Source organism: Microtus oregoni, unplaced genomic scaffold (genome assembly GCF_018167655.1).
Source record: "Microtus oregoni isolate MIOR12 unplaced genomic scaffold, Mior012 000014F_ref0000157, whole genome shotgun sequence".
NCBI classification, from domain to species: domain Eukaryota; kingdom Metazoa; phylum Chordata; class Mammalia; order Rodentia; family Cricetidae; genus Microtus; species Microtus oregoni.
This window is the reverse complement of record NW_024543073.1, coordinates 32,577,275-32,604,399: the sequence shown is the minus strand read 5'-3', so window position 1 is coordinate 32,604,399 and position 27,125 is coordinate 32,577,275. Positions and strand designations below refer to the sequence as shown.

Here is a 27,125-nt window from a genome sequence, read left to right as displayed (position 1 = left end):
TTATGAAGGCCAGAAGGGAACTGATAATGTGATCAGTGCTCCAAAACATTAAACAACGAGTGGAGGAAGAGCAGTTTTTGAGAAGGTCATCAGTCACTTTCAATAAGAGATAGTGTCTTTGAGTAACTACTGCTAAAGAGCCAGTGAAAAATGATAGGAAAGACAGAGGCTGATGAATGCTGTGTCTTGACACTGGGGTTGTGCCAAGGCAGGTCAGTCTGAGCCAAAAGATGGGAATGAGACAGATAAGGCCAGCATCATAGGCAGAGGCCAGACGTGGATGGTGACTTAAGGATGGTAACATGGCATGGCACCACCGTGATTCTCACAGCCCCGCTAAAGCTATCCAACCTTTTAAATTAGGCGTAATGACATTTAAAGACACATGGAGAAGGAGAACAGATTAAGAACCACAGGAGATGGGTTCAGACTCTACTTCTTTTATAATCTCTTAGAGGAAAAGAACGAAGTTGATATTCGTTAAGATCTAATAAATACAAAGCTCTAAACAGGCATTTGACTTGATCCTGCCTGATTTAATTCAACTAAGGATAGTTATTTCTCAGACCTGTAACTCTGTCTCGGAATCTATGAGAGCAATGACATGTTGTATGTTTTAGACTGTCAGAAAAGTGCAAACATCTGAATATGTAAACATTGATGCCTGGATACCCCTTTACCATCTGAATATGTAAATGTTGATGCCTGGGTACCCCCCTTTACCATATGAATATGTAAATGCTGATGTCTAGGTACCCCCTTTACCATATGAATATGTAAACATTGATGCCTGGGTACCCCCCTTTACCATATGAATATGTAAATGTTGATGTCGGGGTACCCCCTTTACCATCTGAATATGTAAACATTGATGTCTGGGAACCCCCTTTACCATCTGAATATGTAAACATTGATGTCTGGGTACCCCCTTTACCATCTGAATATGTAAACATTGATGTCTGGGTACCCCTTTAAAGGCATTATCAGCACAGATGAGATAGACATTTGCTATCAAGATTGATGTCCTGTTTGATGTTAAGATCCACATGGGGGGAAAGGGGAGGACTGGCTCCTACCAGTTATCATCTGACCTTCAGAGGCACAGCAGGCGCACATATACCCATACAAAGATAACAAATAATAAATAAACAGACAGATAAATAGACAAATGTGAAAGAGCAGTTTAAAGTCATTATAAGCATATAGGGTATTTCTGAAGATTAACAAAAATAACTGAAGATCTCGTCTTGTGGTTGCCACGGTAATTAAGAGGCAACACGAAATTCCAGAGATCTGGGCATTCCAATTTAAGTTACAATGAGTCCTGTGACATATAACTTTTTCCAGTTCTACTCATCCTATCTTTCTTAATCATCCAATCACATATGCATTCATCTAACTCTACAGGTGTCAAGTTGCAGGGCGAACAGCTCTTCTGTTTCTAGGCAGGGTTTTGTGAACAGTGTTTGCTATCACAAGCGACACCTGTGAGGCAGCCTCAGGCACTCTCGTGTTACTAATCAGGACACTGAGACGATAGATCACGTAGCTTTGAAAACTCGGCAAGAACTGATAAGAACACGAAAGCAGTCTCATGAATTAAGTCAGCCAAAAACGTTGGTAAGAAACAATTACAACCAACTCGAAAGAATCCTATAACTACTTTAAAATGTTCCCTGTAAGACAAAAATGCAAACTGAAATAAAGTCTCAATTTCAATTATCCACACAGACTTTCAGTATGAATTATTTCATTTACATATATGGTATCCAAAATATTAGCATAATTATATATGGTCCGTAATTACTCAGTCTTAAAGTGATTAACTTTACAGCTAATTGCCAGGATTTACTTGCTCTTTTGTTTTGCTTCACCTCATTAAGGCTACTTCAGCTGAAAACCACCAGGAACAGGGACTGAGACGTATGCCTGCAAACGCAGCTACCACAGCTTCTGGGAGCTAGCTCAACCCCAGACAAATCTGCCTGCAGTGAACGGTTCACTAGGAACCTCTCCGAGCTCCCACCTTACCTCCGGTATACAAGCTCCTGTGAAACCAAACAGGCCATTGGCATTGTCACTTTTCTGTATTCTTAGTCTAGCTGTAGCGTTTGCCTCAGAAATCTGAGCCCCTCCATAGACAGACACCAGTTTAAGAAGAAAGAATTCCTCTCCTTCCTCGTCACTGTCGTCTCTGGCAGAAACGATGAATGACTTGGCACTTTCTCCTTGTCTGAACTCCAGATACCCAGAAACGGGGTGCAGATCATTCCTGGCAGGCATAGCATGGAGTTCATAAATCTCTTCTGTCATCAGTTTCCGCTCATAGGTCCTCACATCCTGCATCCAACCTGTGAATCTGTCACTGCCATTCATGCCTGCCCCAATTCTCAGGATTCCAGGACCTGAAATTACACATGCCTTTAGATGCTACAACAGACGCCGGCTCCTGCCACAAGTTATAAGTGTGATTCAGAAAGCAAGATAATTTTACTGAAATATATACTAGGTAAGTAAAACTTCTGGCATAACTAAAAAGTCATCAAATAAACCTTACCTTTCATTATGACAAAAGGGAACCTGCACAGTAATGTCTGGGATTTGTGATTGTGCACTGCAGTATCTAGCTTTGAAATTAAATGATGCTCTTAAAAGTAAGCCATATCAATCTGTCAAAATCATTTATGGACAGAAAGATAATTGCATACATTTATATATGTGTATATATGTATTACATATGTAGCCATGTATGTTTGTGTGTTGTATATTTATTTGAGTAGACATGTGTCCTATGACACTTTAAAATTATTTATTTATTTATTATGTATACAATATTCTGTCTATGTGTATGCCTGCAGGCCAGAAGAGGGTGCCAGACCCCATTATAGATGGTTGTGAGCCACCATGTGGTTGCTTGGAATTGAACTCAGTACCTTTGGAAGAGCAGGCAATGCTCTTAACCTCTGAGCTATCTCTTCAGCCCCCACTTTAAAATTATTTACTGATACAAAATGCGATGGGCTAGTTCAAGCCCAATTTTAAAACTTCAGATTAAACTCCTAGAGAACTTGAAAGTTCTATGGACTAAAAATTCTTCTCCAGCTAAATAAAGTGGTGGATCTAGAACATGATGGTTTCTACAGGCCAACTTGGGGAATATTATTTTTAGGTGTGTGACTTTTGTTTACACTGCATTAGTTTAAATTTGTGAAGCTGTGTTACTGTGCCTGTCTAAAGCGCCTAGTGGTCCTAATAAAGAGATGATCGGCCAATAGTGAGGCAGGAAAAAGGATAGGTGGGGCTAGCAGGCAGGAGTATAAACAGAAGGAGAACAGAGACTGAAGAAAACGGAGCAAGAGAGCAAGGAGAGGAAGTAAGCCACCAGGGGCCAGCCACACAGCTACACAGTAAGCATGGAGAAAGAAGTAAAGACAGGTATGCAGAAAGAGAGAAAAATAAAAGCCTAGAGGCAAAAGGTATTCGGGATAATTTAGGTTAAAAAAAAAAAAAAGCTGGAAAGAAACAAGCCAAGCTAAGGCCGGGTTTCATAGCTAAGAATAAGCCTCTGTGTGTAATTTATTTGGAGCTGGGTGATGGCCCCCCAAAAAGTCAAAAAAGTAAAACATCACACAACACCAACTATATCATTTCATCTAAAACCTAGCTCAGTGTGGAAACAGAAGCAGGTCTTAGCAGGAAGAGCTCTAAAAACAGGGACAGCGTACAGGCCAGTGATCTATCCCTACATGTTCACGGCCCTTTTCAGGAATTCATCAAGTTTTAGTTTAGTTGGCTTTTTTTTTATTTTGAGTTTTGAAGTTTGGTGACAAGATCTCATTATTGCTTCTGGCTAGTAATTTGCTATGTAGCCCAGGTTAGCCTGTCCCTCGTGATTCTCTGGCCTCGGCCTCCCAAGAACATACAGTCTGCAGTGAGTTACTCCGAGAGAGAGCATGTGATTTGGCTGAAAGTTAACAAATATTATCTCTTCAAAGTAAGCCACAGAACTCATCCACTCACCTACTAATAATACAAAGCATGTAATCATTTCGGGTGAATATTTTCGCCTTACTCCTCTTGTTCTAATGTCCATTGCCCTTCACGTCTGATCATCCTGAAGGAAAAACAGTTCCCCAGACACAGAGGGCTGTTTCAGAATTCCAGACCTTTGATCATCACTATGCTGAACAGTTGCCATCCTGACCACCCACTTGAGAGACAAGTGATGCTCCTAACTTTTCTTCTCTTCCTACAAAGTTTTCTAGTCATCTGCTTGCGCAGCTCTTGCCTAGAGCCTGTTTCTCATTCCCCTAGAAATATTCAACGTGACTTTATCTTGATCTTCGTAAGCACACAGCTTTTTAAAAGAAAAATAGAGTCACATCTCAAAACAGTTCCTAGCTGTGTTTTAAACATCAAATTTTAATTGAAAATTGAGAATCTCTCGAATTCAGTGTGCTAGTTATGAAGTTGACACTCACCATCAGTAATGGCTTCTCCTTTCAGACTCCTGATTCCTCTGGGCACTGCATTTCCATCCAAATAGAATTCAATTATGCCATCATCCAGGATAATTAAAACATGAAGCCAAACTCCTTCTTCTAAATATTTCATGACTGTGGTCTTGGCAATATATGTGACATTTGATCCAAACGTTTTGTAATGAAGGGAAAGGGTTACATGGGATTCGTTTGTTTGAATTTTTACTCCGTAATAGATGCTTCCGTTGCCATCATCCTTTGCTATGAGAAATCCATTTGTATTGGCATTAGGCATTACCCAAGCTGAGAATGTAAAGTTGGCAATTGTGTTGTTCCTAAAAGGGTGGTACTTTGGGTCAACAGTCCCAAATGCACCTTCTAGTCCGCTGAAGTACAGGACATCTGTTCCACTGTGGTGACGACGCACGTGTGGCTGTAAACGCACAGTACTCGGAAAATTTCCCACCAGCAAAAAGTCGAGCATTGGTGGCAAACCAGCAGGGAACTCTCCAGACAGTATTTCCCAGCCAACGCGTACATCACCAAATATGCCCTGTTGTCTCAAAATGGTAAAGTTGGTAATATAAGACATATCGTCTTCAGACAGGACATCTTCTGCCACTTCTCTCTCTAGACATTCTGGATCTAAGACGAAAATTCCAAAGGGATCATCATTGAATGGAATCATGACTGTCACCTGAAGGTTGGTTTCTGCTAGCTGACCTCCAGAACCTGTAGGAAGAAAATTTAGAATAACTAGAAAGCCAGAAATTAGATACCTTTTAGTCTGAGAAAAAAAAAGTGGTATGCTTTACAAAAAATGTTCTAGTTAAATTATTTACTCATTATCAGTAAATAATGGGAAGATTGCATTGTTTTCACCACATTTTGAAGTGCAATTTCATGAATAATATCAATTAGCATATTCATATCGGTAATCATTCAAGTCCCACCCCCCAATATTTTTACACTTAAAACCAAAAATTGTGAGATAGATCAATCTTCCATTCATAAAACTGAAACTCTTAACAATTTGAGGCTAAGGGCAAAGTTCAATAGCAGAGCAGATAATTAGCATAGAGCCTCAGATGCTATGGCTAACACCAATGAATAAGTAAGAAAAACTAAGACAGACACATTGTCATGTGCTTATAACCCCAGCACTCTGGAGATACAGGCAGTAGGATCCAGTGTTTAAGGCCATGCTGTGCTGACGGTGAGATCTCATGGCAAACCCAGCCAACCAGTACATCACCAAAGATACCCTGTTGTCTCAAAATGGTAAACAAAAAAGAGAAAGAACTGTAGATGAATGAATGGTAGGGCACTCCTAACATAAATAGGCTTATGGTTTGACTCCAGTACTGTAAAAACAAGACAAAACAATTTCTACCAAAAAAGGACTTTGACATTAAAATCAGACAATCATAAAACGTTTCACCATCAACTGGATTTTATATACGACTCTAATGAAGCATATATTATAAAATTTTGGTGATAAATAAGAGGTAAAAAAAGCCCTCACCTGAAATATTTACAAGCTTTAGGATATAAAATTCATTGAATTCAGGGATTCTGTCTGGGAAAGCATGGAGAACTATTGGTTTTGATCCTTCTCCATCGGTGAAGTTAACAGTCCCTGATGTTTCATAGAACTCCTGTCCAGACTGCAGAGAAACATTCTGAAACAGTTGCCACATCACAGAAACATTGCCAAAGTGTCCTCGGTGCCTCAAAATCCTATGTGAAAATGGAACAAATTATTTTTATGGATTTTATGAAACATGTATATAGTGAATATAACTATAACAAAAGCATTCTGTCTTCTCTTAAAAGTACACATTTTCTACCTATCCCTGAACTAGCCAGCAGGTCTCACTGAGCAACCAAGGAAAGGTAGGAAAAGGTAGCAAAAACTTAAATCCATTAAAGAAATCCAGGAAAACAAAAATAAACAATGGTAGGAAGTTAATAAATCCCTTTAAAAAGCAAAAAAAAAAGGGGGGGCTGAGGGAAAAAATCAGGTGACGGAAATAAATAAAACTGTTCAAGATCAGAGAGTGGAAATGGAAGCACTTAAAGAAAACACAAACTGAGGGAATCCTGGAGATGGAAAATGTAGGCAAGTGAACAGGAACTAAAGACACAAGCTTCACAAACAGAATACAAGAAGATGGAAGAGAGACTTTCAAGCGCTGAAGATACAGTAGAAGAAAACGATACATCAGTCAAAGAAAATGTTAAATCTAAAAAATTCCTGACAGAAAATATCCAGAAAATCTGGGACATCATGAAAAGATCAAACCTAAGAATAATAGGAATAGAAGGAGATTTCCAACTCAAAGACCCAGAAAATATTTTGACAAAATCATAGAAGAAAATTTTCCTAACCTGAAAAAGATATGCCTATAAAGAAGCTTACAGAAAACCAAATAGACTGGACCAGAAAAGAAAGTCCCCTCGCCACATAATAATCAAAACACACCACATGCAGAACAAAGAACGAGTATTGAAAGCTGCAAGGAGAAAGGGCCAAGAAACATATAATGACACACCAACTAGAATGACACCTGACTTCTCAATGGAGACTGTAAAAGCCAGAAGGTTCTGGACAGATGTCTTGTAAACTCCAAGAGACAACAAATGCCAGCCTACACTACTATATATCCAGCAAAACTTTCAATCACCATAGATGGAAAAATATCATGTTATTCCATGACAAAGTCAAATTTAAATAATATCTAGCCACAAATCCAGTGCTATAGAAAGTAGTAGAAGGAAAATTCCAACCCAAGTAAGCTAACTGCACTCATGCAAACTCAGGAAATAAATAATCTCAAACCAGCAAAATCACATGACCATCTCATTGGATGCTGACAAAGTCCTTGACAAAAATCCAACAGCCCATTGTAAGAGTCTTGGAGATATCAGAGATACAAGGGACATACCTAAACACAATACAGGCATTTTACAGCAAGCCAAATAGCCAACATCAAATTAAATGAAGAGAAACTCAAGGCAAGTCCATGTAAATCAGAAACAAGACCAGATTGTCTACTCTCTCCATATTTATTCAATATAATTCTCAATGCTCTAGTTAGAGCAACAAGGCAACTAATGGAAATCAAGGTTATACAAACTAGAAAGGAAGAAATCAAAGTACCATTATTCAGAGATTATTTGACAGTATACATAAGAAAATCCAAAAATTCTATTGGGAAACTCCTACAGCTCATAAATACCTTTAGTGAAGTAGCTGTATACAAGATTAACTAAAAAAAAAAAAATCAGTAGACCTCCTATATGCAGAGGACAAACTGGCTGAGAAAGATTATCAGAGGAACAACAGCCTTCACAGTAGTCACAAATAATAGAAAGTATCTTGGAGTAACTCTAAACAAACAAGTGAAAGACCTGTATAACAAGAACTTCGAGTCTTTAACAAAAAAAAAAAAAATTGAAGAAGACATCAGAAAATGGAAAGATCTCCCATGCTCATGGATCAGTACAATTAACATAGTAAAAATGGCCATCTTACCAAAAGTAATCTACAGATTCAATGAAATCTCCTTTAAAATTCCAACACAATTCTTTACAGACCCTAGCTAGAAGTATTTTCTGTCCCACAACACAATTTTTTACAGACCTTGAAAGAACAATACTCAACCTCATATGAAAAAACCAAAGGCAGATAGCAAAAACAATCCTGAATGTAAAAGGAGTCATCATCCTTGACTTCACACCGTACTACAAAGCTGTAGTGATCTGAAACATACACTACTGGCAGGAAAACGGACAGGGAGATGGGTGGAACAAAATGAAAGACCCAGACATAAATCCACACACCTATGAACACCTGATTTTTTATAAAGAACCAGAAATATACAATGGGGAAAAAAAGCCTCTTCTCCAAATGATGCTGGTCAAGCTGGATGATGGCATGTAGAAGAATACAAATAGACCCATATCTATCACTCTACACAAAACTCAAGTCCAAGTGAATCAATGACTTCAACATAAATCCACGTACACTGAACTTGATAGAGGAGAAAGTGGGAAAAGGACTTGAACACACTGGCATGGGAGACAACTTCCTGTACAGAAAATAAACAGAGCAGGTACTAAGAGCATGAAACTGAAAGTTTCTGTAAGGCAAAGGACACTGTCAACAGGATAAAACAACAGCCTACAGAATGGGAAAGGATGTTCACCAACTACACAACTGACAAAGGGCTAATACCCGAAATATATATATATATAAACTCGAGAAACTAGATATCAAAAAATCAAATAATCTGATTAAAAATGAGGTACAGCTCTAAACAGAGAATTCTCAACAGAGGAATCACAAAGGGCAGAGAAACAACAAAATGTTCATCCTTAGTCATCAGGGAAACACAAACCAAAATGTGTCTGAGATTCCATCTTACACCTGTCAGAAATGCTAATTAGATCAAGTGCACAAGTGACAGCTCACACTGGCAAGGATGCAGGGCAAAGAGAACACTCTCCATTGCTGGTGGGAGTGCAAATTAGTATCATTGCTTGGGAATCAATACGACAGTTCCTCAGAAAATTGGGACTCTACCTTAAGATGCATTCTTGAGCATTCACCCAAAGAATGCTCAATCATACCACAAAGACACTTGTGCAACTTTATTCATAATAGTCAGAAACTGGAAAAAAAGAGGAATATGAACCTTCATTTGGCGATGGATGGAGATAGAAACAGAGACCCCACAATGGAGCACTGGTTGAGCTCCCAAGGCCCAGATGAAGAGCAGAAGAAGGGAGAACATGAGCAAGGAAGTCAGGACCACGAGGGGGGTGCATCCACCCACAGAGACGGTGGGATTGACCTAATGGGAGCTCACCAAGGACAGCTGGACTGGGACTGATGGAGCATGTGATCAGACCGAACTCTCAGAAAGTGGCTGACAATGAGGGCATGACCCTTAATAAAAAAGTCAGTGAAATGATTCCTAACGATACTGCTATACTTGTAGAGAGGAGCCTACATGAGAGACTCCCAGCAAAGGATGGGAGCGGATGCAGGGACCCACACCCACACACTGAGTGGAGCTCAAGAAATCCTTCTCAAGAGGGAAAAGAAGTATTGCAGAAGCCTGAGGGGTCAAGAAAACCCACAGAATCAGCTTATCTGGGCTCATGGTGGCTCAAGAGACTTAACTGACATCCAGGGAGCCTGCATAGGTCTCACCTAGGTCCTCTGAATATGTTATGGTTGTGCAGCTTGGTGTTCTTGTAGGACTCCTAGCAGCTTGCTGTTTCCATGGGACTCCTAACAGTGGGATAAGGGCTTTCTCTGGTTCTTTTGCCTTTGGGACCCTATTCCTCATCTGGGTTGCCTCACCCTGTCTAAATAGGAGGAGATGTGTCTACTTCTATTAGAACATGATATGGCATGTGTTGTGTGATATCCCTGGGAAGCCTGCCCTTTTCTGAAGGGAAATAGAGGAGTGAATCTGGGGGAGAAGGGAGGTTGAGGTGATTTCAAGGAGAGGAGGGAAGGGAAACTGCAGTCAGTGTGCAATATGTGAAAGAAGAATTTTTTTTACGAAAAAAAAAACGTAATACATCAAAATTCACATTTGAAGAAGAAGAAGAAAGGAAAACACTAAGTGTAAGGACTCAGAAGCTGAAGACTGAATAACTGTGGTCCTCCAGTCTTGAGAAGATAGAACATGGAGGGAGAAGGGCAGAAAGATTAAGTTCTGTTTAGCAGATAAATGGTTCTCATGGTTAGTTCTCTTAATGAAAAATGTTATAGTAGAGCATAAAGAAAGTTGTAATTTATTTGTATAATTTATATTTTTGTTGGCATTAACAGTGTTTCAATTTTCACACACTTAAAGATCTTATTTTGTTGTATCCGATTTTAACTTTCCTTCTCCAAATATACTTACCAAAATGCATTCGTCTTTCCTTCTTCCACTGCTTTGTCTATGGGCTCCAGGGAAAACACCCCATTTGGGTCATCATTGGCTTCAATTATGACTGTGGCTATTCCATACTGGTAAACTACCGTGTCACCTAAATTAAACACAAAAAGGTCAAAGTAATTTAAAAAGAAGCTGCCTTTAATTTAACAAAAAAAAATTTAACATGTATTCATTTTATTCAGTTAAATTTTAAGAAATGTGAAACTAAAGATACAAAAAACTAAGGAGGTGGCTCAATGGGTAAAGCATTTGCTGTGTGTGTCTGTTTTGGCCTTCAGAGCCAAGCATCTGTATAAAAGGCAGGAACTTCTACAACCCCAGCTATGAGTAGACCAGAGGCTGCGAGATCCATAGGGCCTGTTGGTCAACCAAAATGGTTGAAAGGGCAAGAATGACGTTCAGTGAGAAACTGCCTCACAAGCATGGACAGAATGCTAGAGGAACAATCCTCCATGTGTATACATGTGTGAGCACAGACACAAAGTATTCATGTGTGTGCATATATGCCCAGACCATACACATTAAAAGGCACTAGAAACAACAAGACACCAGTAGTAATAACCATACCCAGTGGTCAGATCCTATTTACTAAAAAAATTCTCAAAAGCGGGGCTTCCAAAAGAATTGGCTGATTTCAGAATTGTTGCGGGAAGGTAACACATGAGCTTGAACAGCTTTGTGTGACAAGAAGTAGAGAAATGCTTGAAGAATAAATAAGGACATGTCAAACGGCAAAAAGGCCATGCTGAATAGATTACTGTGTGTTACTTTCATTGGTTAATAAAGAAACTGCCTTGACCCTTTGATAGGACAGAAAATTAGGTAGGCAGAGTAGACAGAACAGAATGCTGGGAAGAAGGCAACGAGGCAGACGCCATAGCTCTCCTCTCCGAGATGGATGCAGGTTAAGATCTTTCCTGGTAAACCACTACCTCGTGGTGCTACACAGATTACTAAATGTGGGTTAAAGCAAGATGTGAGAATTAGCCAATAAGAGGCTGGAACTAATGGGCCAGGCAGTGTTTAAAAGAATACAGTTTCTGTGTAATTATTTCAGGTAAAGCTAGCCAGGTGGCGGAACGCAGCCCGCCGCTCCTCATCACAACAATTAGCCAAATTTAAGTAGAGGTAACCACAAAAGTAAATGATTGTAACAATTAACCATATCACTAAATATAATAGGATTCTACTCCAATAAACATCAGTAAAAACTTGAAAGATTTTTTGAGTACTAAAGCAACCATATAATTTCAAGTTAACTAGCCACAAACAATTACAATAAAAAATAAACTTGTAGGTCATCACCTTAATTGTACCAAAACAAATAATGAAGGGACAAAGCAAAATCCTGACAAGAAAGATCAGCCTGGCACAATACTTAGCAGAACAGCATGTATTTACCTGTCGAATTGAAAAGGATTACATAAAAAGGTTCATCTGTTTCAGGGATTTCATCATCATTGACATATACAGATACACTCTGCTCCCTGCTCCCAGCCTCAAATACAAGAGTTTCTCCTAGCTCAACAGGAACAAAGTCTCCCTCTCTTCCTGAAGCCTCTCCATCCATGGTAGCATACTGGACAGTGCAAGTTATATCAACAGATCCATTTCTGAGCACTGTGAAGTTGGCAGTGTCACCCTCCTGGATCCTCAGGACATAGGGCTCTGAAACATACATAGAAAAGAAATCCGTGAACCTCTTCCATCCCGTGAGCCTCTTCCATTCCATGAGCACATTTTCAGAGCACGCTTCTTTCTCCCTGCCATCAACAAGGAAAGTCTGTACTCTAGTCTACTCTGCTCCTCCCTGATTGTTTCAAGAGTCCGTGTCCTTTCTTGCATACTGCCCACAGTACCAGTGTCTCTGGCAACCAATCGGTCATTAAAGCTCATGAGATTTCTAAATTTTTGACTTCTGTTTAACATGCCTCATACTAAAAATAAGTTCCTTGAATATAGACCTCTTGTTTCATTTTGCCATGACAGTTGGGGAAGAAAGATCAAGACTAACTCATTAACTATGTTACCTGAAGGCTAAGAATGGCAAAAGTAAAATTCGAGAGATTCGGGGTGTTACTGTATCTGCAGTTTCATCTATATACATCTTATAAAAGAAATTTCAGAGAATTAAAAATCTGATTCTCATTCACAAAAACTGAAAGATACCTCAGGGGCAAAAGTTAGTTGTACAAAAAACAGCAAAATGACAAAAATGGAGAATCCTTCATTAATATGTCCATTGCTCATCTGCTACTGTAACAAGTGACACCCTTAGGAAGAACACAAGCCCTGAACCCATCCGACGCTCTTAGGAAGTGACTGGGGAAGCACACTCTTGTCTACCCAAAGCAAAGGCAATACCATGGGATTACAAAGAAGAAACAAAGCTATCCAGGACTTTCTTTTGTTTTCATTGTGTTTCCGAAGGTCTTAAAATTAAAAATGTTTAAACTCAAACAATGAAAATCAATCATCAAGTGAACTGTGAAATTATATTTCAACAACACTATAAAAATGTTCAGTTAATAATTCTTAAACATATGTATTGGGGCTGGAGAGATAGCTCAGTAGTTCAGAGTACTTATTGCTCTTACAGAAGACCCAGGTTTGACTTCCAAGACCCACAAGATGACTTCCAACCATACTAACTCGAGTTGTAGGGACCCATTTTCCTCATTTGACTCCATAGGCACTAGCCATGCACAGGGTATACATACATATATGCAGGTCAAACATACATACATATAAAATTAAATAAAAATGTCTTAAAACATATATAGTATTTAAGAAGTATGCAAAGTCATTCAAACAAGATAGCAATACTACCTGCAAAATAAATGGGGTCATCATTCCTTAAAATCCTCAGGAAGGCAGTTGTTCTATTTCCTGTTTGAGCACCACTGGTGGCATTAAATAGAATGATGGTGAATTCCTCCATCTCCTCCGGAATCTTTGGGGAAATGGTACATATTCTAAGTCAAGTGAATCATACATGTCATTCTGCATGCCTATTCATTTTTTGAAAGCACAGTTATAACTGCTAATATTCATTTTCATCTCTAAGGCAGAAGCTTCTTAAACTGTTCCCATAAAACTCAGATTCCCCTAAAATTATTTCAATATTCTCCTAAGCAGCCATTTTATTTTGTTGTAGCTATAGCATGCAATGGAAATACATATGTTTTGACTTAAGTTAGGAAAACATGGCTATGCCAGAGCTTAATTTATTTCTATAACTTTAAATGAGATTTCCATCCTCTGATTCTTCTACCCCCCGCCCCCGTGGGTCCCATTCATATCATTTGTGTGATCTAGCTTTCTCCCCACACCAAAACAGAAAAAACATGAAATTTTGTCTATTGGGGGACAGTTTTGGGGAAAAGGGGACATGTTTCAAAGCTTTGCCCTGAGAAAGGTCCACTCCCCACCTTAGTGCAGTTCCTTATCTTTCCTTTGGGGCTCAGAACGCCTGTGCTATTTCCTGATGCTGAAGTGTACAATGAGATACCCATAGGAGGGCTCTTCTTCAAGTGCCAAAGACAAACCAGTTGCTAAACATCCCCCAAAGCCTGAATCCCTGGTATTTGCTATATGATTGGGTTACTGATCACCACCAATTGTAAGGATTTTAAAGTACAAATGCCTTTCAGGACACCCAAATAGCATTGCTTTCTTGCTGTCTATCCAGTCTGTCATAATGGAGCTCTTTATTACAGTTTCATCATATAGTGTATCATCAAATATTTAATTACTTAATTAAGAAAAGAATGAATGAGCTGTAAATTTGGAATGTTCACATGGCATATAGAGAGTTTGACCCCACAGCACCACAAAAGATAAACCAACAGAATAACGCAGAGAGGTGTGTGTGATCCAACAACTCCAATGAGCAGACGAGGATCTTTATGAGAATAACACATAGAGAGGTGTGTGCGATACAACAACTCCAATGAGCAGACGAGGATCTATATGAGAATAACACATAGAGAGGTGTGTGCGATACAACAACTCCAATGAGCAGACGAGGATCTATATGAGAATAACACATAGAGAGGTGTGTGTGATCCAACAACTCCAATGAGCAGACGAGGATCTATATGAGAACAATGCATAGAGAGGAGTGTGTAAACCAACAACTCCAATGAGCAGACGAGGATCTATATGAGAATAACACATAGAGAGGTGTGTGCGATACAACAACTCCAATGAGCAGACGAGAATCTATATGAGAACAATGCATAGAGAGGAGTGTGTAAACCAACAACTCCAATGAGCAGACGAGGATCTATATGAGAATAACACATAGAGAGGAGTATGTAAACCGACAACTACAATGAGCAGACGAGGATCTATATGAGCAGGTGATGGAGGAAGGTCATTGGTAATAAACAAACTGCCTTGGCCCATTTTGATAGGCCATCCCTTAGGTGGGTGGAGTAGGCAGAACAGAATTCTGGGAGGAAGAGAAAGTGAGCTCAGAGGTCATGCTCCCCTCTCCTGGACAGATGCATGCGATGAAGCAAGCCGCCAGGTCAGACATGCTGAATCTTTCCCGGTAAGACCGGTGCTACACAATTTATTAGAGATTGGTTGATTGGGATATCAGAATTAGCCAGTAAGGGCTAGAGCTAATGGGCCAAGCAGTGTTTTAAAGAATACAGTGTCTATGTTGTTATTTCGGGGCATAAGCCAGCCATGCGGGTGGCCGGGTGCTGGGGACGCTGCCCCGCCGCTCTTATTACTACAAGCATGACTTACTTCGTCCACAAGGGAGTAAACAGTGAGAGTTTTCGAAAATTCCTGGTCTCCGAAATATACAGTTCCTTGCACAGGAAACACATCTTGCGTGAAGTCTGGACTAACCATCCATGATACACTAACTTCACCGAAGTTGCCTCGAGTTCGTATTACACCATAGACAGCTAGGAAATACACACATGAACATGGGCTGATCTTTAAAACAAGCAAAACAACTTCTGAAATAAACAGGAAAATAAAAACCTCTCCATCAACACTTGTTGGGAGGCTTGCTGGCTGGTTGGAGGTTGCAGTCTGTCTGGCCTGGCAGCTTTTTTCCAAAGTTCAAGAACATGGAGACTCCTCCCTCCCCACCCTGCCCCCAGTGTGACTTCCTGCTTTCTACCTGCTTTTCTGGGGAAAGTCCCTAGACCTGGAGGACTGACTGTTTCTCTAAACACTGTCTCTAAGCCGGATACCTAATGTACCTCTAGGGTGACCCTTGGCACAGTTTCCTGCTAGAAGCCTCCCCTACTATACATATAGTAACTACGACTTAAAACAGGAGCTCTGCTACAGGACCCTGTGGCCAGGTCCACAGCCTTCTGAAAGGGGTGTGCCACTTAATGCAAATTAGGATTTGTCCCCAGGCGCCCCAATCCTACACATTTCCTATCCTCTGGAATAAGGTTGAGCTGATTCACTGGAGCCTCTCCAGGAGGGCTGTCTCCCTTGTTCTCACGCCCTGCAAGGATCTCTGTTGTGGCTTCTGCTTCTTTGTGCTCAAGGACTGATGGCCAACTGACCACGAAGACAAAGGGGAACCCACACAAACACATGCTTAGCAAAATTGCAAGGTTAACATAACTGTGTGTGTGTGTGTGTGTGTGTGTGTGTGTGTGTGTGTGTATTGAGCCTCTTCAATATTAAGAGTCATGTGGCATAGAAATGGGATTGTAATCAATTATGTACAACTATTATAAACTCTACCAAAGTAGTTCCACCAAAGGCACTACTGGAAGCTTGACTTGTACTTGTCAGGCAAAGAAATTTTTATTGCCCAGACATTGCTTTTCAAATAAAGGAATTCTCATCCCCACTGCAACAGTTCCTCCACAGTCACTCTTAGCTGTAGTGTCCACTCCACTTGACGTGACGTGATTCCTCTCCCCGTGTCTGAGTTATAATGTTATAATGTATTAGCTAAAATCAAACTGCAACTTCAATATCATCACAATGCTATGTAAGAAATGAAAACGGCAACCCTGCATATGAGATTTAAAAGGTAAGTTTCTAAGCTGCATGCAATTTCCAAGGCAGAGTGGAATACTGACAACAGTTACTAAAGAAATGAACTAAGAATGGTGAGAGGGGTCAGCAGTTCAGAGCGCTTACTGTTCTTCCAGAGACCCAGGTTCAGTCCTAGCACCCAAGCAGATGGCTGAACTCCACGGGCATCTGCACGCACATGGTGCGCATAAATTCACACAAGTATGCACAAACACACATACAAATAGAAATATTATTAAATTAAGGCGAAAGGAGATTAATGTCTGCTTCGGTGAAGAGAAATAAAATACAGTAAACATAATAGCTTACCACTATAGATATCCTCTCCTTTGCTTTCCTTTATTGACAAAGTCAAACCATCAGAAACAAAGTCTATAATCCCATGAGGCTCATCATTTTTTAGAATGGTTATGTTGACAACCGTAGCACTTCCCAGCCTGCTCTCCCTTTCGCCATGGCTGCTGAGGATCACCCAGTAGTGCTCATCCAGCTACAGAAAGCATGGCGAATTAGACAGAAGGTAAAGTTGATGATCTCACAGAAAATACAATGTATAGATTATCTACAATATTAATATGTTCAACTTTTCAGGAACATACATCACACTAAAACGATAGAAGATCTGGTGTTATTCCTAATTTTTAAAAAATATTTGCCTACTAACTGAAAGACAGGAGACATAATATGCATTATAAAAAAGAAAAAGAAACAATGATACTATTCTAATCTGGTAAAAATTTCAAGAACTCATTCATGATCTAGTATTCATTTAAATGAGCAAGAATAAAAAAATAAAATTAATTTGGAAGCTGCATATGTATTGCGATATAAACACAAATAAAGTACATCTGATTCTTTTCATATAAAACATATTTATTTCTTTCCAAACAATTTTATAGCAAAACTTTGCTTCAAAACCACACCAGTAAGAGTTGTTGATATAAAGAACATAAAATAAACTTATATTAATGGACAAAACTGATCATACAAGCAAAATCTCATATTTTTTTTTATTTCTTGTTTGGAGGACAAGAATACAATCTCATAAGTGGAATGAATTTTATTCTTTTAAAGCTTCTTTCTAAGTATTTCCAAACATGAATACTTATTCTTTCTTCTATCTTGCTGTCAATGTTCAAAATACTTCAAATCCTCAATATACTGATGCTATCAGCCTGCCCCATGACCATAAGAGAAATTCAAAACCTGGTACCTCTGGCATGCCATCCAACCTTGAAAGCAAGGTGATCACTACTTCTCGTTCCCCAGGTGTGAATTCCAGCACCCCTGTGTTTCCATAGAACTCATTGCTCTCTCTGGGTTCTATGTGATAGCGCAGGAACTGTTTCACTAGACACCCCCTGGACCGAGTGATGCGGAGCTCCACAGCGTCTCCTTCCTTGAAAAGAATCCACAGAATTTCAAACTCTTCTAGAGCATATTCCTGAAGCTATGAATAGAAAGTGAAGGTTCAAACTTACTCTTATGACGTAGGGTCCTCTAGAATTCTGAGAAAACTCAAAAACGCCTCCGGGGTCATCATTTTCCAAAATAATTAAGTCCCGGCTAGTGTATCCTGATTTCAGGACTTCACTGTTCACACTCACCCTGGAGAGGGAGAGAAGAAAAAGCACTGTTACTCTGAACTGTTCACGCTTTGAAAGAGCCAGCAGTGTTTACATGTCTCCCAGATAATTCAGAAGGCAACCAAGAGTTAAAGCTTTCAGCAAATTTACAAGTATTAAAATCTCTCCACACCAAACCTGTTTCCACTGATAACACTTACTGCAAGACTATCACATTTTTGTATCTTTCTTTTATTTGACTGGACTAAACACTGCATAGATAAACAAAGAATATAAAAACCATTCATATAAAGTATCAAATCCTGTAAGATTTTACTGTAGTTTTAGAAAATTATATTTTATAATTGGTTGGAAAATATAGTTAAATAACCTGATACCTATTGCATTCTGCTTCTCTTATATGTGTTCTACATTTTAAATTTTACTTACATGTGAATTTCTTTTAAGTCTCCTTAAAAATGATTATGTTAATTGTGTAATAATATGTATTAACTGGTTAACTACACACTACAAATGATGAAAACTAAATAAATAAACACAATTTTGATCAAACTTTTATGAATACTTTTTGTCTTTGAAGTGTTTCCTATGTCTCAATTTTAACCACAAACTTTTTTTTAAAAAAAATGTAAAATATATTAGAATAAAAGGAATGAAGTGGATCTGAGATGCTGACATGCAATAACAACTAGTGTGTGTGTGAGAGAGAAAGAGAGTGTGTGTGTGCGAGTGTGTGTGCGAGTGTGTGTGTGCGAGTGTGTGTGTGCGAGTGTGCGAGTGTGTGTGTGTGCGAGTGTGTGTGTGCGAGTATGTGTGTGTGAGTGTGTGTGTGCGAGTGTGTGTGTGTGCGTGTGTGTGTGTGTAGATAAATTGGTGTATAGATAAGCTTTTTTAAATTTCTGGTGTTTGTGTTAGAATATAATTGGGATGATCAAAGAGAGAGCAGGTTCTGCGATCTGGAGTTAGCTCTCAGGAAGTCGTAGCCACATGCGTTGAACTGAGCCTCTCCACATGTCATTTCCTACTGAGCAAAAGTGTAGTCATGATCTGACCTCCAAATCACAATGAAACCACAAACAGTCCATAGAAATGTGCACAGGCTGGTGGTTTCAAAGAGGGAAAAAATGATTAATATGTTTCTGCTTATACAAATCACACAAGCAATGCCCAACATGCTAGTGACCACAGAGGAAGAAATCCGAACACCAGACAGCTATTTGCTGTGTTGATAATGTCTCTATTTCATTTCTATAAATATCTTCATCAATTAAAATCCCCTGTGTCCAAATAAGTTAGGAGACAAGAAAACTGGATGAGAAGCAGAGGATGCAAATCAGTATGCACAGTAAATAGTTACTTTTAGATTTCTCTAAAATATGCTACTGTAATGTATGATGCAAGCTCAAAAATATTCTCTATAAAACACAGGCATGAAAGCAAGAAACTGCAAAGATATACCCAGAAAGACCACTGGTTTCATATTCTCTATTAAGCGAAAAATGGTCATAAAGGATTTCAGAGTTAAACTACGGTTACTCTCTGGTATAAACTATTTGGAAAGTTAAAATTTAAAACCCTTCAAAATGCGATAACACTCAATTCTTCAGTGCTTTCTTAAATATTTTAAGTGCATTCAGAACGCAAAACTGAGGACTACTCATACAAAATCCACTGTCACTGGAGAATAAAACTGCACACCAACATGCAGAGCCAGGTGGACAGGCAGCATTGCTCAAGACTGGTCATGCAGAATGGCAGCTTCATTATAAAACAGTCACTCACAGGAAAAAGAATAGTAAATCTTCAAAACAAGACATTATTCTGCACACTTACCCAAAATACACGACAAATCTTTCCGTTTCTACCCTGTCAACACAGAAAGAACTGTGGGAAGGGGGAAGGGGAGGAGACAATACCATTTGCTAAAACCTCAGGACGAGAAGCTGAGTGTAATGGTGAAATAAAGTTAAAGGAAGCACCCTTACTACTCACCCCAACCCCACCTCCTAGAGCTAGCAGTTTTCAGTTTATGGGAACTGAGCACATTGTGTTCTCTGCTGTTGACAAATGCTAGCAATCCCACTCAGGGAAGATGACCCCATGACCAGAAAGCATGTCAAGCAAGCATGTCAAGGCATCCCTTTCCTGGCACCCAACAAAGCACAGAAGCCTGAGAGTGTGCATTTCCGGAAGCCACAGCAGCTGAGCAAATTTCATTCAGCCCCACTTATAATTACTTACTCACTTTAATTAGGTTTGAAAGAAAAAAAAAACCCTTTCATCCTCAGATCTAAAGCCAGTTGCTATTTGCATTAAAATCATCAAAACCCTGTAGCGGAGAAATCTGTACCTTTCGATATTGGCAGAGAATATATTCAACAAGTCACAAGACATCGTTACTTTAACTACAGTTTAGTGTCAGGAAATCTAGTTTTCCACATCCCTAGTGTATTTCATCGTCGAATAGCCTTAAAAGGTACACATCAAAACAAAGACCTCTTGAGCTCAGAATTTAAAGTAGAACATATCAGCCAGGCAATGGTGGGGCACGCCTTTAATCCTAGCACTCGGGAGGCAGAGGCAGGCTGATTTCTGTGAGTTCGAGACCAGCCTGGTCTACAGAGCTAGTTCCAGGACAGGCTCCAAAGCCACAGAGAAACCCTGTCTCAAAAAACCAAAAATAAATAAATAAATAAAGTAGAACATATCATTTATAAATAAAGATTTATGTACCATATGATTGTTTTATGAAATAAAATAACAAAAATGCTTCTAATTGCAAAATATTAAACAATAAAATACTTTTAGTAGATATTATATTGAAGTTACTTTTAACTGTTTAGTATCAAGTCAACTTCTGCTTATGTTTAGTTTAACATTACAGCACTTGAGTTGGCCTTGAGAGAAAACTGTGAAGCCTACCCTAATAAAGCATTCCTACTTCTGTTGTGATATGATCACACTAGCATTTGTTCATTCGTTATTTCTTAAGTTTGGTTAAGACTTTGCAAAACTAAAGAAAGATTTTGACAAAATCACTTCCAAATGGTAAATTTCATTGTCATTTATTTATCTAAACATTTCTTTGGATGCAAGAGTATTATTAGGCTATTCTTGTTTGAACACCAGTTACCAACTGAATTGACATTTTAGTGTAGATTTTGACTGATTGGTTCTATTTTAAAAGAACCACAATATTTAAAAAAACAAAGAACTCTATGATTTGCTCTTCCCTGTGGTGTATGATATACTCTTCCACATAGGGAGAGGGAGAGGAAAGAAAAAGCTTTCAAAAAAAGAGTTAATTCATTTCAAATCTTCATGTTACATTTAAAGATTACACAGAAGTGCTACTGGACTTGCAGAGGTACATATACTTCCAATTATTCTTTAAACAGCCAGTTGAGATCAGCCAGGCTAACAAGGTTTCTATCAAGTTCCACGGGCTTCTACTTATTATCCAATTTGCTTTAGTTGTGCTCAGACCTAAGCTATTGAAAAGCTCCATGGAAAAAATTAATTTCAAATTCATATGTCAATGAATTTCACTAACTTTTATCAAATGAAGCAGTTTTCCACAAGGCAGTCTGTATCATGGTGTTATAAGATGGTGACATTTAGACTGTGGATTTTGGCTGCTGGGATTTATTATTGTTTTAATTTTGTGAAAGAAAAAAATAAGTGTATGGTTCTGATGATAACAAAATGACTAGTGGCCTGTCAAAAGACCCACTCTCTGTAGTCTACATGTTGTTCATTCACTTTATAGACTACACCAGACAAGGGGGTGTACGCCTTTAATCCCAGCACTTTCCTCTCCACAGGCAGGTGGATCTGTGAGGCTGAGGCCAGCCTGGTCTACAGAAAGAGTTCCAGACCAGACCAAAAAAAGGGTGGGAAGGCCTAGGAAGTGACAATCAGATACAAAAGATGACACGATTAAGCTTTTCCTGCCTCACTCATGAAGAACATGCTATAAAATGGTCAAGTTCAGAGTTTCTAACTGTACATCTGCAGCGCACCCTACCCACAGCGCCGCAGCTGTGTTTCTTACTGTACATCCACAGTGCCATAGGTGTGTTTGCTTTCAAAAACCATTGTCACCAATTAATCAGACTCCATTTCCTCTTTAGAAAGCATTTTCTGAATTTTCTTAAAAAATAAATAAAATATAACAAAGCCCTTAGAGATTGTGGTACCTCCTAGAAATACTGCATAATTTCCTATTATGATGGCTCAAATGTTAACACATGAATTTGTGTGATTTTATTCTATAAAATAATTACTTACTATTTAAATCCCATGTAAAGAGAATAAAGGTTAATCTTGTCTTTTTTAATCACTTATAAAAGTCTAATCTTTCCTCTCTTGAAAGTGAAGATGAGTGTGTGACCTAACATTTTCGATGGCCTGCTGCCGCCCTCATAAGCAATATGACTGACTATGCTTCAGACTTCTCAGCTACTCCCCATAACTGTCAGCTACTCCCCATAACTGTCAGCTACTCCCCATAACAGTCAGCTACTCCCCATAACAGTCAGCTACTCTCCATAACAGTCAGCTACTCCCCATAACAGTCAGCTACTTCTCATAACTGTCAGCTACTCCCCATAACTGTCAATTACTCCCCATAACTGTCAGCTACTCCCCATAATAGTCAGTTACTCCTCATAACTGTCAGCTACTCCCCATAACTGTCGATTACTCCCCATAACTGTCAGCTTTTCCCCCATAACTCTCTACATAATGCTCCCTCAGAGCAAAACAGGATAGCGAAGGGTCACAAAAACAATAATCTTCCTAGTCAAAGAAAAGCCCACCAATACACAACAGACACATCTGAAAGCCATGATAACCCTTCTCCACAGTTTTCACCACATATGGAGAAATTAACTAAAACAAAATCAAAATCATTAATCAAGCAAACAGTTACCGTTTCTGCCGTGATCCATTATTACCTGTCTAAGGAAAGGGTAACGGTTTCATTCAGCTCCGGTATGTCATCGCCTTTGACGGTAATGTCGATTGTTGTGTCGCTTTGCCCAGATAAAAACACAACAGAGCCATTGAAAGGACCTGTATCATCCATGGTCACTGCTTGTGAATTAAAGCCAGAGGGCTTCAAACTCCAGTAGACAGTAGCCTGGCCATCAGTTCCATCTCGATGTAGGGGGATATATACCTTATTTTAAAAAGAAAAAGAAGAAAAACTTGCCTAAACATGTATGCTCATGAGTAACATGAACTTTCCATGCACATGCAAGTATAACTGGCTGACCGTGTGTACTTCATATAAAGAAGTAAACAGCCAGGTGGGATTAGAAACACAGTTGAAGAAGCAGGAAAATAATTTTGATACTTTTTTAAATGTTTTTTGCTGATCAAATTTACCTGCAATATATACCACGCCAAAAATATGACCTTGGAATTACCTTAATAAAAAGGCAAATATATTAGAAAGCTAAAGAACAGTGAAAAATATAAAACTGTCCATTTAGCTATTCTGGCTACCAACTGAGCCTAAGACAACTAAGCAAAGAAAAATTCTTAGGAAGGAAAAAAAAACCTACAAAGAGGTGACCCTCAGTCACTTGAGGGAGCTGGGTGAGACCTGGAACAGTAGAAATAGCAAATACACAGCTTCGCACAGTAAACAAAGGAACACATTCCCAACGAACAAAGTAGATGCTTTCTAGGCATTGCAAGGAAAAGAGTAGACTTTTGAAAATATATGAAGTCAAAATCATTTTGAAAAGTGAACCTTCACTGTCCCTTTGTAGAATCTCACAATAAATGAATGAAACAGTGGTCAAGATACATGAGACTTTGATAACAAAACCAACTCCCCTCATTTCTGACCTAAACATTAACCAATTTAAAGCAAACCTAAGTGGGAGGTACTTGTCTTTGACAGATTGTGATACAGCAATACAGAGGTATTCCTAAATAGAAGGACACTTAGTCACGATTCAAGTACGACAATGATGCTTAGGGAAGGAAAGAGGGAGGAGTATGCTTTTGTGCGTGTAAGTGTTCATGCGTGTGTGCCTGTGTATCCGTGTATGTGTGCATGCATGTGTGTGTGTGTGTGTGTGTGTTGCTAAGGCTCAGCATTTCACAAATCCACATCACTATAACTAGTATCAACCATCAAACTCCAAGCTACCTCTGAGTCTTCAGTTATACCTGAGGCAGCACAAACGACAGTCAGAGAACAAAACCCAAAACTACTTTGTGTTTCTACAATATGACCACTAAAAGCCAGATTCATAACTGGCTATCAAATGTTATACACTGTGTAAAACCAATCACTTTTTAACAATCTAACTAACGTGGGCTGTCCTGTACATGTGTTGCTTTTATTGGTTAATGAATAAAGCTGCTTTGGCCTATGGCAGGGCAGAATATAGCCAGGATGGAAGGGATAGAGAGAGAAGATGGAGTCACAGAGACACCATGTAGCTGCCAAAGGAGGCAGACACCATGTAGCTTCCCAAGAAGCAAGAGGTAACAAGCCACAAGCCTCGTGGTAAAATACAAAATAATAATTTAAGATAAAAGAGCTAGCTAAAAATATGCCTGAGTTGTTGGCCAAACAATGCTGTAATTAATATAGTTTCTGTGTGTGATTATTTGTGTCTGAGCAGTCAGGAAACGAAAGAACAGTCTCCGCTTACAGATGGTGCCAATGTGGGCCAAGTACATCCACATGAAACCTGAGAGAGCTTGGGAAGGAATTTTAGACACAAAAAAATGGAGTTAAGCATGGCTTCTTGGTAACAACATTTTCTCAGGTGGGCTCTGTTTGCTAGAGGCAATCAGAGGTACAATTCTATTAAGAAAAATATTCCTGGCTTAGCATTAGCAGCAAAAACTGGGCAACCACTTTAAGAAAGGTCTTCCTGGTTTGTGCTGGCAGCACAAATTCTGGTTCTGCACTTAAATGGTTTTGTGAGCAGCATGCTACTAGTTGCTTAATAGTGACATAGACCCCCTACATCCTTGGAGCTTGGGCAATAAGCATAGCTTGAAGAGACAGCAAACATACCTCTGCCATGTTGGATGGGGCAGGGCAAACAGGCAGAGCACACAGGCAGAGCCATTGAGTTGGTTTTAGCCACCCTGTTTAGTATTTTTAAAAAGAAAAGGTGCTCCTGGTCAGAAAATGATTACAGATATTCAATAAAGACAGATTCAGACAAAAATAAATCTCCAAAGGGATTACAATGTATTTAAAATATATATGTATATATACACATATATGTGTGTGTGTGTGTGTATATATATATATATATATATATATATATATATATATATAAGCTTGAGAGAGAGAAAAAAGAATACAGACAGTTATAAAAAGAAGTAGTTTAAAAAATAAAACAAAGTCTTTAAAGAGACAGTAAAACAAATATAAAAGAATACAGACATAGATAAATGGAGTAAAGAAAAATAAGCCACATAAAGAGGAAAAATACACAGAGAGTCTGGATTATATTTATTATTGTGTTTTCTTGGAATTTTGACTACAGAGAGACATTTGATTCTGGGGGCTGCTAAGCTAAACCAACATATATATTTTAAAGGTATCTTGACTTCAAAATTTGAGTCTAAGTATATGTTACTTTGGAAAAGAGGTTCTGCTGTTGTTTCCACAGAAGATAAGAACCTGTGGATTATTTCCAGGCTAATTGGTTTGATGGAACAAGACCCCCCCCCCCCAGAAAGGTCTCCGTGGACCCTAAAAATACTTCACCCAAAAAAACAGCAGGAAGCAGTTTATAGAAAACAACACCCAAATTCCCAAAGTGATTTTTTATAAATGCTTATTTTCATTTAAAGGGGGATATGATATAGAGATTAATACTTTGCATTGGCATAGATCTTGGTCTATTGATACAATTTTAAGGTTGATTTGTTACACTGGGTATATAGTGTATATGTATTTCTGCTCTTGTTCAAGGTATTGTATTTGTGCAGCTCATTTTAAAATGTAATATAATTAAGAAATACAGATTAATAGATAGTCTTTTATAATTATCAAACTTTTAGTCATGTTAGTTGATATTTTTGATATACAGAGATATAATTCATATGGATAGGTATTCTTCAAACCTTTCAAAGACTTACAGAATATGGCATTTAAAATGTTTTAAGGACTTAGACTTTTATGAATAGTGAGACATGTCTGGTTCTGACAGCTCTAATTCCTTCAGAGAAGTTGATAGGCATCAAAGAAACTTGTTATCAAATTGCCTTCAATGTGACAAGGCTAGTCATTTTGGCAAGAAACTGCTTTTTCCTGAATTGTTTGATGGTATGCTGTATGAACCAGACTTGCAGGACCCACAGAAAAGTGACTGCTGAAACTTCCCAGTGAAGGGATGATCCTATAAGGTTCCTGCTTTACGAAAGAGTCTGCCAGACGTTCTGCAGGACACACAAGAAAGTAACTGACAAACTGTCAATATAGGCAAAGAAGTCTTTCAAATTTTCTGCTTCATTGAAAAGTCTGTCAGATACTATGTAGGCTGAAGATGGAAGCCCCAATTTTACAGAAGAACTTTGGATGACTGTCCAGGCAGTGAGATACCTCTGTCAATCCTAGAGTTTTGGAAGCTGCTTACAATGCACTTCCTGTTAACTTAGGCAATATTATATCCTTCTGGAGTCTTTGATGAAGATGAAGAATAGATAGTTATAGTTATAGTTTTCCCTAGTTATAATAAAAGATAAATTAGATATGAGACTTTAGAGTCACAAAGATAGGATACATGATAGACTATTTACCTTAATTTACCAAATATAAATGGACTAAATATTATAACTATAATTCTTCTTGATAACTGTTTTGTATATTAATTTTATTATGTCAAAGTTAAAACCTTCCTTTTTAATTAGATAGAAAGGGGGAAGATGTTGTGGGATGGACTTCTGTATATGTGTTGCTTTTATTGGTTAATGAATAATGCTGCTTTGGCCTATAGCAAGGCAGAATACAATCAGGCTAAAAGGGATATATAGTGAGAGTAGGCAGAGTTAAGAGAGATGCCATGTAGCTGCTGAAG

The 27,125-nt window shown here is 38.7% G+C and overlaps 1 protein-coding gene across 1 annotated transcript in view; it reads right to left on the bottom strand.

Moving 5' to 3' along the window:
- Adgrv1 (adhesion G protein-coupled receptor V1) overlaps nt 1-27,125 on the bottom strand; it is a 546,438-nt gene that overhangs the window by 473,565 nt on the left and 45,748 nt on the right. Inside the window, exons 11-21 of the mRNA XM_041663490.1 lie at nt 23,019-23,242; nt 17,956-18,082; nt 17,688-17,873; nt 16,784-16,964; nt 15,206-15,369; nt 13,274-13,397; nt 11,846-12,112; nt 10,409-10,535; nt 6,007-6,221; nt 4,482-5,213; nt 2,032-2,405 (exon numbers count right to left, since the gene is read on the bottom strand). Coding sequence (XP_041519424.1) covers nt 2,032-2,405; nt 4,482-5,213; nt 6,007-6,221; nt 10,409-10,535; nt 11,846-12,112; nt 13,274-13,397; nt 15,206-15,369; nt 16,784-16,964; nt 17,688-17,873; nt 17,956-18,082; nt 23,019-23,242 — 2,721 coding nt within the window. The remainder of the gene's footprint in view (nt 1-2,031; nt 2,406-4,481; nt 5,214-6,006; nt 6,222-10,408; nt 10,536-11,845; nt 12,113-13,273; nt 13,398-15,205; nt 15,370-16,783; nt 16,965-17,687; nt 17,874-17,955; nt 18,083-23,018; nt 23,243-27,125) is intronic.